Source organism: Ooceraea biroi, chromosome 12 (genome assembly GCF_003672135.1).
Source record: "Ooceraea biroi isolate clonal line C1 chromosome 12, Obir_v5.4, whole genome shotgun sequence".
Classification (NCBI taxonomy): domain Eukaryota; kingdom Metazoa; phylum Arthropoda; class Insecta; order Hymenoptera; family Formicidae; genus Ooceraea; species Ooceraea biroi.
This window is the reverse complement of record NC_039517.1, coordinates 11861662-11876293: the sequence shown is the minus strand read 5'-3', so window position 1 is coordinate 11876293 and position 14632 is coordinate 11861662. Positions and strand designations below refer to the sequence as shown.

Here is a 14632-nt window from a genome sequence, read left to right as displayed (position 1 = left end):
TTTGCCATTGAAGAATCTCTATTTATAGAAACGTATACTCTACTCTCAATTCTGAAACGAAAGTGTTCTTCCAGATGCAGTTTTTTTATCGAGAAAATGGTGATAACGTTATATTCAATATTCTTTCTCCTCGTTCTCGTTCCACAACCGTTCGCTTCCTTTTCGCGCCCATTCCGAGTTTCGTCTTGGCCTTCATGGCGGCCCATACGGCCGCCGTAGCGGCTCTCTCGCCGAGGCTCGAGTCGCCCGCCCAGACGCGATCGCGCGCTCTGTCCGCGAGCATAAGGTCGGCCGCGTGCCGATCGTCCGTCCGTCGCACAGTGGGCCAGGGGACCTGATTCCGTGGCCAAAAGTCAAATTTTTTACTTTCAAATTTGTACTCAAGTATTAGGCCATTGTAATCTGTAATAGTTAAAGTATTTATATCATAAGTTATTTGCTACTTAATGAAATCCCACTCTGTTGACAGTTACGCAAAGTATAAAAATGCATTTTAAGTTCTCACGTACTTTTCCTTCAAATATTTCATATATTTATAACTCTGTCATTAATTTCAAAATGTTTGCTTTTTCTCGTTCATCCTTAGACATACACATATACAAAAAATAATAATTGTATTTAACAAAGTACTTTTTAGTTAAGTTCAGTAGTATTGATGTTTACAAGTAATTAGTACTTTAGTAAAGTATCTACTGCGATTTGATCGTTCTCCGGCGTTCCTCTAGTTCCCGAAAAATTACACATATCAGTGTGTTCCTTATAATGTGTACTTCAAGGTAGAAGTGCCCATTTTTGCCCATTTTCATAAATTACGCTAAAAATCGCAAATAACGGAGCCAGCATCCGAGCGGCAAATATCAGTTCTGATCGTAGACATATATGAATAGACGGAGCATGCAGCTAAAAACATGTGCCTGGATGAGTAATATGACTGCGATAGAAACAGAGATTGTATGCATTCTCTCTCTCTCTCTCTCTCTCTTTCTCTTTTCGCGCATGCGTACATTGTTAGTTGCATGTACAAATATAGCAATTTATTTATGTATCATTTGTTTATCACGCGCGAAGAGAGAGAGAATGCGTACAATCTCTGTTTCTATTGCAGTCATTATTCATTTATCGAGGGATACGCCGTAGGAGGGCGTAGGCAATACTACGTCTATGTATGTACATGTCTATGGTCCTGACCGTACCAGTACCGCTCCGCGCTCTATAGAACAATTGCGGCCGCGCCTCGTCGTGTATCGTTCTGCTTTTAACTTGCTTTCCAGCTTGCGTTTACTTCGCTTTTTATCATAACTTTAAAACTATCATTTTTCCTTTCCTTTTACTCTTTTTTCTTGTAGCCCTAATTATATTGTGCATATAATGGCGAAGTTTACTAAAAGAGAAATTATTGAGTTTCTAATGACAAATGATCTAGATTCAACTATTATTTACATTGTGTCGAAACTGAATTTGAATATTGAAAACATCCCGAGATCAGAATTAGAATCTTTAAAAGTCGCTATACGGACCTCAAATCTAAACGCAATGCGAAATTTCAAGCCGCGAAAAGAATGTCAGAAAGATTTGAATCTAACGCTGTCTGGCTGAATTCCGATTTTTCTATTCCTCTTTCCATGGCACAACATTTGCTTCATCTTCCATTTTGGTCGCCCAGTACTTGCGTTTACTAAAAATCAGAGCGTTCAAAACGTCGCGAAGTTGCCAAAATTAGTACTAAGCTAAAACATGATCCGTAAGAATGATAATGGCTTGTCATACGCAGCGAAACAATCTTCAAATACAGACTTGTATACCGTTCTGATAAAATTTTGGAAAGTTCAGAAACACCAAAAAAAATAAGGAAATTATTGAATGAACCAATATTTATTAAGGAAGAAACTGCACAAGAAGCTTTAGCGTTCTTATTTGATATCGCTTTCTAAGGAAGTATATCAAAATATGCGTTTGGAAACAAAATCATGCGGAGCAAATATTTGGCCACCGTATAAGATGTTAGAACTGCTAAAGCAGAATGCAGCCACCAAAGAAAAGTTTCTATTTCAGAAAAAAAAGCAGAGACCACTGTTCAATCGCTGCTTAAACACACTACAGAAAGAATTATAAAGTTACAAGCAGAAGTGATTGTTCAATATATGCAAAACGAAGGGGTTATGAAATAGAAACAATAATGATGTGTTCTTGGGGATTTGATGGAAGCTTCAATTTTTCATGTTTTAAGCAAAACTACAAATTGGCAGAGGAAAATATATCTCAGAGTGATCAAAATTTATTTATTACCACAATTATTCCATTACGATTATCAACAGCAAACAATGTTATATTATGGAATAATAAAGCATCTCAGTCTCCAAGATCTTGTCGTCCTCTTACAATAGAATATACAACAGAATCAAAAGATGTTGTTTTGAAACAAAAACAAATGTGGAGGGTCAAATAGACAGATTAGAAGTTCTCGAAGTTCAATTGGATGAAGATCATTGTATTCGTATCCATTTTTCTTTATTTCTTACACTAATAGATGGCAAAATATTGAATATTATTACAAATACTAACAAGTAAACCTACCTTTGTGTGACTCGCTGATTTCAATGAAACTTTGTACACTTGTAGAGTAGGCAAAAATAATAGACACGTATTTTTTTTATCGGCAATGATCAACATTAAAGGGGTGAAATCGACCCCCATAGTTGAGGGTATTAGGGAGTCGTTAAGGTGTTTCGCATAGAAGCAATGCACCGACAACATGAAACCAATTGCAAAGTGTTTCTTAAGTTAAATAGTGAAATTAACATATTCGACTTTCCATACATCAGTGTTGCGAGGGGTAAAACATCCCCCCAAAAGGTTTATTTTTACAGTTTTTTTAATATAACAGAAGAAATTATTAACTGATTTTAATGAAACAAAAACCAAATTAAAGAGCATGAAAAAATAAAAGTTACGTGTTTTTGCTTTTTTCGAAAAAACCAAAATAAAGGGGTGAATCACCCCTTAAAATGAAATTGTCTTTTCTTGTATTGAAATAATTTCATTCGCTACTTTAAAATGTTTTTTATGTTAAATAATGAAGTTTACATGTCCGACTTGTCATGTACCCTTGTTGCGAGAGGGTAAACCATCCTTCCCACAAGGAATAATTGTGACGACGAGTAGGTGACCATAGTCTATTCACATTTTTATCTATAGTCTGATCTATCTATCTAAAAACTAAAGCTAAAGCTAAAGCAGAATACTATTATTTTTTTCGTGTATTTTTTGTTTTTTAATATTTTTTTTATTTCTAACTGTAATTTTTTCACTGTTTTTTAATACCTTTTTCCACTCATTTATTGCTCGCGTTTCGTTTATGTATATTTTTTATTGTTTATAATCTTTACAGTAATGATATTCAAAAACAATTCATTAATACATAAAGAATTTGCACACCAAGAACACTTTATAATTGCTATATCATTGCATGACGCACATATGGTTTCGCATTTTTAAAGCAATAATCTACGGGATTATCAAACTCAGGTGGTTTCTCCTGTAAATATCCGCTTTTGTACCACAAATATTTAAATACATTTATAAACCGAGGAGAAGATAATTGGTTATGAATAAGCGATTGAAGTATAATAATGTTGTTTCGCAAATGTAAGTTCACATTGTACTTGTACAAAAGGACTGTATCAGAAAAATGTTTAATATAATTTTTCCAGATCCTGAAACCGAAGACATCAAGAGGTTGAATCATTCCGGTCATTCCTGCAGGAATTGTTAAAATTTTTACACTCTTTGATAATTTGTCTATTGTTTCAAATTGTCTCGAATTTTGGCTACTCCATGAGTCTAAAAGCAACACACTATTATCGTTGCTATTAGGAAGATAAACATTTGTAAACCATGTTTTTACAAGGTTTGTTGTCATCTTACCTGAGTTTGAAGGTAATGCAACAACATTTTCAGCCTTAAAAAGATTTAGTTCCACTTGAGGTCCAAATTTTCCATCCTTTTCCTGGAAAATAATTAATAGCGGTGATAAAAGAGAACCACTTGTTGATATGATGGGCTGAATTGTATAACTATGAGTCATAGAATTTATTGATTGTGTTAGTGTTTCAATTATTTTCTGTCCTCGGAGAGATAAAGTACGTCCTGTGTGCATTTCTAAATTGAAACCCGATTGATCAGAATTAAAAACATTTTCTGCTCCAATTAGTGAAAGTTCCGTTTTTACTTTTTCTACAAAATTATTAGCCTCTATTTTTAATTTATTAATGTCTGTTAAGTTTTTCTGCGTTATAAACTTATTTATTTTTCTAGAAACAATATGGTGCTTCTGTTTGAAATTATGAATCCATTTATCAGATGCTTTAAACAAATCTTCCGATAATTGTAATTGATTTCTAGCATTCAGAGCCCATCTGCGAATATCTAAATCATGAATTGGTAAAGATTTTTGTAAAGCATCTTCAAATTGAGATAATACATATTCTGATAATTTTTTAAATTTTTCTTTTGTATTTCCGCCTTTTGAAATTTCCTTTTCCCATTTATATAATTGTTGCTTTGATGTAATACGTTTAAATCTGGCTTTAACTGTTGCAAACTTTAATTTATATTTTTTTCCTGATTTCCAAAATTCTATAACTTTTCGTTTATATTCTTCATCCAAAACTTCTGTTAATTCGATAGGTGAATTTTAATTAGAAGTCGCAATATCTTGAATATAATCGTTATCACCATTTTCCTCGATTAAAACTGCATCCTGAAGAACACTTTCGTCTTCAAAATTGAGAGTAGTATACGTTTCTATAAATAGAGATTCTTCAATGGCATCTTTTATCAGATTCTCTATACGAAAACTGAATCTCCTCTCATCTTCGCTAATGACAGATTGAAAATCATATTGCGGATGATCGAAGGCTGTTGCTAACAATTGCAAAATATTCTTTGGATTTAGCATCATTTTGCAGAACCAGAACTTTAGTAAAAGAATAGCAAATCCGTGTTCTATGAGTCGTCATGTGCCTATTGACATTCGCGGATGAATTCGCTCACGAGAAAGTAAGTAAGCTAGGTCCCACTGATATCTAACCTCTGATCCCCACTACTAGCGGAGTCGGCAGCTTGCGGCGACTATTGGTATTAGCAGGCACGCACACAGCGAGACCCTCGTGGATATGTGTGCACCTACACTTTCGGTCCACCGCGAGCTGCCGACTCCGCTAGTAGTGGGAATCAGAGGTTAGATATCAGTGGGACCTAGCTTACTTACTTTCTCGTGAGCGAATTCATCCGCGAATGTCAATAGGCACATGACGACTCATAGAACACGGATTTGCTATTCTTTTACTAAAGTTCTGGTTCTGCAAAATGATGCTAAATCCAAAGAATATTTTGCAATTGTTAGCAACAGCCTTCGATCATCCGCAATATGATTTTCAATCTGTCATTAGCGAAGATGAGAGGAGATTCAGTTTTCGTATAGAGAATCTGATAAAAGATGCCATTGAAGAATCTCTATTTATAGAAACGTATACTACTCTCAATTTTGAAGACGAAAGTGTTCTTCAGGATGCAGTTTTAATCGAGGAAAATGGTGATAACGATTATATTCAAGATATTGCGACTTCTAATTAAAATTCACCTATCGAATTAACAGAAGTTTTGGATGAAGAATATAAACGAAAAGTTATAGAATTTTGGAAATCAGGAAAAAAATATAAATTAAAGTTTGCAACAGTTAAAGCCAGATTTAAACGTATTACATCAAAGCAACAATTATATAAATGGGAAAAGGAAATTTCAAAAGGCGGAAATACAAAAGAAAAATTTAAAAAATTATCAGAATATGTATTATCTCAATTTGAAGATGCTTTACAAAAATCTTTACCAATTCATGATTTAGATATTCGCAGATGGGCTCTGAATGCTAGAAATCAATTACAATTATCGGAAGATTTGTTTAAAGCATCTGATAAATGGATTCATAATTTCAAACAGAAGCACCATATTGTTTCTAGAAAAATAAATAAGTTTATAACGCAGAAAAACTTAACAGACATTAATAAATTAAAAATAGAGGCTAATAATTTTGTAGAAAAAGTAAAAACGGAACTTTCACTAATTGGAGCAGAAAATGTTTTTAATTCTGATCAATCGGGTTTCAATTTAGAAATGCACACAGGACGTACTTTATCTCTCCGAGGACAGAAAATAATTGAAACACTAACACAATCAATAAATTCTATGACTCATAGTTATACAATTCAGCCCATCATATCAACAAGTGGTTCTCTTTTATCACCGCTATTAATTATTTTCCAGGAAAAGGATGGAAAATTTGGACCTCAAGTGGAACTAAATCTTTTTAAGGCTGAAAATGTTGTTGCATTACCTTCAAACTCAGGTAAGATGACAACAAACCTTGTAAAAACATGGTTTACAAATGTTTATCTTCCTAATAGCAACGATAATAGTGTGTTGCTTTTAGACTCATGGAGTAGCCAAAATTCGAGACAATTTGAAACAATAGACAAATTATCAAAGAGTGTAAAAATTTTAACAATTCCTGCAGGAATGACCGGAATGATTCAACCTCTTGATGTCTTCGGTTTCAGGATCTGGAAAAATTATATTAAACATTTTTCTGATACAGTCCTTTTGTACAAGTACAATGTGAACTTACATTTGCGAAACAACATTATTATACTTCAATCGCTTATTCATAACCAATTATCTTCTCCTCGGTTTATAAATGTATTTAAATATTTGTGGTACAAAAGCGGATATTTACAGGAGAAACCACCTGAGTTTGATAATCCCGTAGATTATTGCTTTAAAAATTGCGAAACCATATGTGCGTCATGCAATGATATAGCAATTATAAAGTGTTCTTGGTGTGCAAATTCTTTATGTATTAATGAATTGTTTTTGAATATCATTACTGTAAAGATTATAAACAATAAAAAATATACATAAACGAAACGCGAGCAATAAATGAGTGGAAAAAGGTATTAAAAAACAGTGAAAAAATTACAGTTAGAAATAAAAAAAATATTAAAAAACAAAAAATACACGAAAAAAATAATAGTATTCTGCTTTAGCTTTAGCTTTAGTTTTTAGATAGATAGATCAGACTATAGATAAAAATGTGAATAGACTATGGTCACCTACTCGTCGTCACAATTATTCCTTGTGGGAAGGATGGTTTACCCTCTCGCAACAAGGGTACATGACAAGTCGGACATGTAAACTTCATTATTTAACATAAAAAACATTTTAAAGTAGCGAATGAAATTATTTCAATACAAGAAAAGACAATTTCATTTTAAGGGGTGATTCACCCCTTTATTTTGGTTTTTTCGAAAAAAGCAAAAACACGTAACTTTTATTTTTTCATGCTCTTTAATTTGGTTTTTGTTTCATTAAAATCAGTTAATAATTTCTTCTGTTATATTAAAAAAACTGTAAAAATAAACCTTTTGGGGGGATGTTTTACCCCTCGCAACACTGATGTATGGAAAGTCGAATATGTTAATTTCACTATTTAACTTAAGAAACACTTTGCAATTGGTTTCATGTTGTCGGTGCATTGCTTCTATGCGAAACACCTTAACGACTCCCTAATACCCTCAACTATGGGGGTCGATTTCACCCCTTTAATGTTGATCATTGCCGATAAAAAAAATACGTGTCTATTATTTTTGCCTACTCTACAAGTGTACAAAGTTTCATTGAAATCAGCGAGTCACACAAAGGTAGGTTTACTGTAAGTCGATGCAATCTTGTCCAATGTGTCATGCAACTCCTAAAATGTTTAATACACTCAGTAACAAAGATAAGGGCATCTTTCTACCAGATCCGAAATCTCTTCATTACATGCTCTCTCCACTTCATGCCTGGATAAGAATCTTCGAAACATGTTTGCACATTTCTTACAGGATTAATATCAAAGTGTGGCAAATTAGAAGTTCTAATAATAAAGAAGAATTTGCACAAAGAAAAAAGCAAGTACAAAGTCGTTTTTGGGAAAAGTTGGCACTAATAGTGGACAAGCCAAAACCAGGAGGCTTTGGTAATACTAATGATGGCAATACAGCACGCAAGGCTTTCGAGAAACCAGAACTCCTTGCGGAATATCTTGATCTCAATCCTAAGTTACTCTGTAATTTCAAAACTATTTTAGTTGCCCTCTCTTGCGATCTTCCAATTGACCCACAAAAATTTCAAACATTTTGCGATACGACTGCCGAACGTTATGAACTACAATTGGTTTCCTATGCCTTCGACATTACATAAAATTCTTATGCATGGTGCTGATATTATTAGAACAAGTCTTCTGCCAATAGGTATACTTGCCGAGGAAGCTTCCGAATCTCGGAATAAAGATTATAAAAATTACAGGTTATCTCACTGCAGAACTTTTAGTCGCAAAGCAAACATAGAAGACATGTTTTACAGAGCTATGGATAGCACGGATCCAATTATTTGTTCTATAAGCCTTGAATCCCGACATAAAAAGAAAAAAGTATTAAAACTTAGTCAGGAAGTGAGAAATTTACTTGCAATTCCTCAAGAAAATGAAGAGTATAACCCTAACATAAAAAGCGATAACGAAACAATTGAGTTGCCAGGTATCTCTCAAACATTTGAGATTTTAAACAATATTGAATTATCAAATGATGATGAAGAGATTCATTTAACGTGAGAGGCGAGGGGAACTCACTCAGAAAGCACCCCGAGAAGTGAGAGGCGAGGGGAACTCACTCAGAAAGCACCCCGAGACGTGAGAGGCGAGGGGAACTCACTCAGAAAGCACCCCGAGACGTGAGAGGCGAGGGGAACTCACTCAGAAAGCACCCCGAGACGTGAGAGGCGAGGGGAACTCACTCAGAAAGCACTCCGAGATATGAGAGGCGAGGGGAACTCATTTAAAAATACCAAAAATTTCATTGTGGTCTATAATCGTAGTGTAATCTCATTATGACAAGCTCTGGTATAGACCAAATACAGGTATAACAATTGTTTTTACATACAGAATTCCGTTTTTAAATATTTTTAAATCATTTTGGTCACCATATTGCATCCGCCATTTTGAATTTTAGGATTTTTACTTCATAATTCTAATCAGCGACTCATAACACTCCCTCCCAAAAAAGCAGCATATAAATCCGACGTTTTTAAATATTTTAGTCGCCATATTGAATTCGCCATTTTGAATTTTAAAATTTAAATAACATATTTGAAATCAGTAACTTAAAACACCTTTATAAAACGAGTGTTACGCAAATCCTATCAATATCCTATCAATTTTAGACTTTTGGCCACCGAACCACGGTTCCTGGCCCACTGTGCGTCGACTGCGCGAATAGGCGATGTCGTGCTCGCGGCAGGCAGCGTCCAACGGATTGACGCCGCGATCGCCCCGCGCGAGTCGCTTCGCGAGTCTCGTGCCGGGTCCGCAGAACTGGTAGCCGGGAACGTGAAGCTCGATCGGTAGGGCGTCTATGGCGCGATTGAGTAGACCCGCGCCGCGAGCGGCCAGACGCATTCGTGGCGCGCCGGAGCGGTCGTAGGCGCGTGCGGGGGCAGTCTCGCGTACGCGACTGATCGAACCGGTGGCGTGGATCAACCTATAAATAGCCGGGCTCCTCCGCGCGCGCGAGCGATCACGCGCGACATGCGCTACGTCAAGCAGCCCGCGCGGATACGAGTGTCGAACCTGTGCGACAGGATCGGGGGTGGAGAGGGGAGAGCGAGCAGACACGGTTCCCTGCTACCGAATACCATACGCGCCCTGGTCTGCGGCCCGTCGGGATGCGGCAAGAAGAACGTGATCGGCCTGCTCGAGAGTCCGCACGGCGTGCGCTTCGAGAACATGTACGTGTACTCGAAGTCGCTGGCACAGCCGAAGTACCGCTACCTGGAGCGTCTGCTGGGATCGATGGGGGAGATCGGGTACCACGCGTTCCCCGACAGCGGTGACGTCGTACCGCCGCACGAGGCCCCGCCGCACTCGATATTTGTTTTCGACGACGTCGCGTGCGACAGGCAGGACGCCATGAGGAAGCACTTCTCGATGGGCAGGCACTCGCTCGTCGACTGCTTCTACCTCTGTCAGACGTACGCCCGGATACCGAAACACCTGCTGCGCGACAACGCGAATCTGCTGATCCTATTTCGACAGGACGGTACTAATCTGAGGCACGTGTATAACGATCACGTGAACACCGACATGACCTTCGAGGAGTTCGTCACGCTGTGCCGCGACTGTTGGCGCCGGCGGTACGGCTTTCTCGTGATAGACAAGGACAGCGCGCTTCGCAACGGTAGATACAGGCGTGCATTCAACGAGTACGCCGTGCCGTAGACGGGAGACGGGGTAGTGGGGGGAGGGCAGTCGTCGCGGGCATGTCGAGCGGGGCAGCCGTGCCCGCGCTGCAGGAGCGCGAGGCGATCGCTGAGGGGATCGCGCGCGCGCGCGATTCGATTTGCAGGAAGCACCGGAGTCTGAAAACCGGCAGAATGGAGGACAAGCGTGCTTTGGAGAGCCACTTCAAGCCGATTGTCGAGCCGTTGAAACGGCTGGTCGAGCACTCCGTCGACGAGCCCGAGGCCGTGGACGCGTCCCGCGTGAAGAGAAAGTTCGAGCACGAGGACGCCGACGCCTCGTCGTCCGCGATAGTTACGCCGCAGAAGCTAAAGATAGGTCGACATAGACTGATCGCCACGTCATCGCCGCTGATTAGCTCGACGCCCGCGCTCGCGGCGCCCGAGACACCGGTGCCGATGAGTCCGCTGGAACGATCCGTCGCCGAGGTCATGCAAACGGACGTGATTAGGGACGCGCTGCTAGCCACGCTTGGACCGCTAGGTCGGAGATACGTGGGCGCTCTGTTCAGGGACAGCGGCAGCGGCTCCACGAGCAAGACGAGCGCGATCGACAACGTGTACGGGGTGTACATCGGTGAGACCGGCACGATGCTCTGCAACAAGCGCTTCGACGTCGGCGCGGACGACTCCATATTCGTGGGCGGTACGTGGTACGAGGGTACGCCCGGTCTGTACGAGCTTATCTTCATGCGAACCCCCGACGAGAGCGTGTACAACGTGCACGATACTACGCTGTACCGCAGGTCCTTTTGGCGACGAACGCACACAAGCAGAGACATTAGCAAGGGCAGATCAAGGGTAACAAGGGACACAAGTACAGGACGATCATCGCCCCGTTGATGGGTGTTCGCCCGATCGCGGGTCACGGGGGAGCCGGCATGGAACATCTGCCACCCCCGGCCATGAGGGTAACCGACAACAAGATAAATTACGTGCACTGGGACGATCCGAACGAACTGGTGGATCGCCTCAGGCTTATCGAGGCGTCGCGCGGCGCGGGCAAACGACTCGCACGACGCCGAGTTCCTGTCTATAATCGAGGAGCTCCGAGGGGTGGGCGTCATTGCGCCCTGACGCGACGGTAGCGACGCATCGATGCCCGTGAACAAGTTCGGCGCCACCCTCGCGCGGAGCGGCGACTACACTACGCGGTTTCGAGCCAGCGACGTTCGCGGTTACGTGCGCGACAACGCTTTCTGCCTCGTCCCGGACGGAGACGAGTACGACGCAAAGAGGCGCCGAATACGGAACGTGGCAGTGCCGCGGGAGGAACACGACGCGGTGAACAGGTATCACGTAGATCAGCGGGTCGACTCGTTGTCCGAGGCCCAGCGCAAGGACTACAGCGACCATCGCGAGGCGATCGTCGCTCTACGAGCGGACATCGAGGGCGCGTCCGCGTCGCTTGTGCGAGGATGGACGCGCTGGGGAGCAGGATCGGGGCTCTGGAGACGCGCACCGCCACGACGGACGCGCACCGAGACTAGACGAACGGCCGGATCGGCGAGTTGGTCGTAGCCGTCGAGGAAACGAGGAAGCTGATCGTCACTCAGGAGGAGAGATTCACCGCGTTGTTGTCGCAGCTGCAGTCCGATACGACCTCTCTGAGGACGAAGTTGGAGTCGCACGACACGAAGCTGAAGTACCTCGCGGAAAACGTGTCGAAGGCGCGAACGGACGCTAGATTAAACACGATCGGATTGGACAAGGTCACGACGACCGCGCAGTCGTGCGAGGAACGGGCCACCAATCTCGAGGCAACGGTGTCGAAGGTGAGGGACGAGCTGAGCGGACTCTCGAGCGATACGAGGAGAATCGAGGGACCGGCGCATCGGTGGAACAGCGAATCGTACGGACGCAACGAAGATCGACGGGACCCGCTCGCCGCGTCGCGATGAGGACCAAGTCGAGCGATAACGTCAGTTCGGAGAGGTTACAGCTGACTCGTGAATTACACACGCCAGCGAGAAGAAACTTTCCTCGCCGTCGCGTTATCGTACGCGGGTACGATGACCTGTGGCAGGCGGATGTGGTCGACGTGCAGTCGTACGCGCGTCAAAACAGAGGCTACCGCTACATACTGACGATCATCGACGCGCTGAGCAAGTACGCGTGGGCCGTACCTCTCAAGCGCAAGTCCGGAAGCGAGGTTGCCGGGTCGTTCGCCAGTATGTTTCGCGACACCGGCAGGTGTCCGCGGAACCTGCACACCGACGAGGGCAAAGAGTTCTACAACTCGCACCTGCGAGAACTGACCCTTAAGGGGGGAGCCTGCTTTAGAACGTTGAAAATAAGGTATAATTTTACGAATTTGTTTTGGAGAAACTATACAGCGGATCATTATAAAACTTGGATACATTTATTAGTACATGTTTAAAGATAAAAAAATTATTTTTTTATTTGAATATATCGCCTGTAGAGGTCGTCCTGGAGGCATCTTAGTGCAGCCGGCATTGTAAATTGGTGAGCATTCTCCTGCCTCCAAATTTCGTCTAAACTGAAAAATTGAAATATGTTCTCGTTATTTATGAATTCCCATCGTCGATGAACCAAAGAGAGAAGAAAAAAGTTGAAAAGTGCCAAAATGGTGGAGCTTAGAACACAAAAGTACGATTTTTAGGCAAAGTTTTTGAACTTTTTCATGCAAAAATAATTGTTTAACTTAATGTTTTTATGAATATTAAAGGTTCATCGACGATGGGAATTCATAAATAACAAGAAAACATTTCAATTTTTCAGTTTGGATGAAATTTGGAGGTAGGAGAATGCTCACCAATTTACAATGCCGGCTGCACTAAGATGCCTCTAGGACGACCTCTACAGGCGATATATTCAAATAAAAAAATAATTTTTTTTATCTTTAAACATGTACTAATAAATGCATCCAAGTTTTATAATGATCCGCTGTATAGTTTCTCCAAAAAAAATTCGTAAAATTATACCTTATTTTCAACGTTCTAAAGCAGGCTCCCCCCTTAAGCACGGTATAAATCACTATTCCACGCACTCGGTAATGAAAGCCTCGATAGTGGAACGTTTTAATCGTACGCTGAAGAATGAAATGTGGAAAGTGGTTACGTTCAATGGATCGTACAAATGGGTGGACGTGCTATCGCGTCTCGTTAGCGAGTACAACGCTCGGCGTCACCGCGCTATCGCGATGCGTCCGGTCGACGTCACGCCGACCACGGCTGCGCAGCTGCTATCCACTGTTTACAAACGCGTGAAAATCGCCGCTCCAGCGAAATTTTACGCGGGTGATAAGGTGCGCGTTAGCAAGTATAAGACCGTCTTCGCGAAGGGCTATACACCGAATTGGAGCACAGAGGTGTTTACGGTGTCGAAGGTGCAACGGACCAATCCCGTGACGTACCTGTTGCAAGACTATAGCGGTAAACCGATCTCCGGCGGATTCTACGAGCATGAGTTACTCAGAGCTCGTTATCCGGACGTCTACCTCGTGGAAAAGGTGCTGCGGCGGAGAGGAAACAAGGAGTACGTCAAGTGGCTCGGAATGGACGCGTCGCACAATTCTTGGATCAGTCGGAATGATGTGTTGTAATTGCACGCATATATATGATATAGTATATATGATATAGTATATATGATATAGCATGTACTTAAAAAATTATTTATCATTATTACAATAAAAGATTGCGACAATGCTAACACGCGCGGAGTTATTTCTCTTTACTCTCTTGTGACACCTCCATATATAGAAAAAAGGTTAATGTAGAAAAAAACTTAATGTAGAAAAAACCAAGAGTTCAATGAGAGGCGTCACCGCGCTATCGCGATGCGTCCGGCCTTGCCCGCACAGCTGTTATCAAATGCAGCGAAATTTCTCGCGAGCAAGTATAAAAGACCGTCTTTGCTAAGGTACGTGTACCGAATTGATACGAATGCGTATTACTATTTATTGCACACGAAAGCATATTACTATTTATTGGATTATACTAAACGATTACAATGTTACACATGATATATACGAATGTGTATTACTTTTTATGTGATTATACTAGAGGATTAAACGGTTTTCTGATATACGAATGCACATCACTATACGAATTATTACATCGTGAGAGTTCAATGCGCGGCGTCAACGCGCTATCGCGACGCGTCTGGTCGACGTCACGCCGGCCTTGCCCGCACAGCCGCTATCCGACGCAGCGAAATTTCGCGCCAGCGAGTATAAACTGCCATCGCGAAGGGCCATGCACCGAATTGGAGCAATATCGCATAC

At 41.4% G+C, this 14632-nt stretch overlaps 1 protein-coding gene across 1 annotated transcript; it reads left to right on the top strand.

Moving 5' to 3' along the window:
* Positions 1-11484: 11484 nt before the first annotated feature.
* On the top strand, positions 11485-13951 carry LOC113563012. Its single transcript, XM_026974004.1, has 4 exons — positions 11485-11796; positions 11877-12161; positions 12413-12703; positions 13373-13951. Exons 1-4 carry the CDS (start codon positions 11485-11487, stop codon positions 13949-13951), a joined length of 1467 nt encoding a protein of 488 aa, XP_026829805.1.
* The last annotated feature ends 681 nt before the right edge of the window (positions 13952-14632 follow it).

Bases quoted from the DNA above. Each gene is read 5' to 3' on its own strand.
- LOC113563012 (XM_026974004.1), top strand. From the start codon at position 11,485: ATGCCCGTGAACAAGTTCGGCGCCACCCTCGCGCGGAGCGGCGACTAC. The intron at 11,797-11,876 runs GTGCGAGGATGG...CACCGAGACTAG, and splicing joins AGGGCGCGTCCGCGTCGCTT to ACGAACGGCCGGATCGGCGA. The intron at 12,162-12,412 runs GTGAGGGACGAG...GACCTGTGGCAG, and splicing joins TCGAGGCAACGGTGTCGAAG to GCGGATGTGGTCGACGTGCA.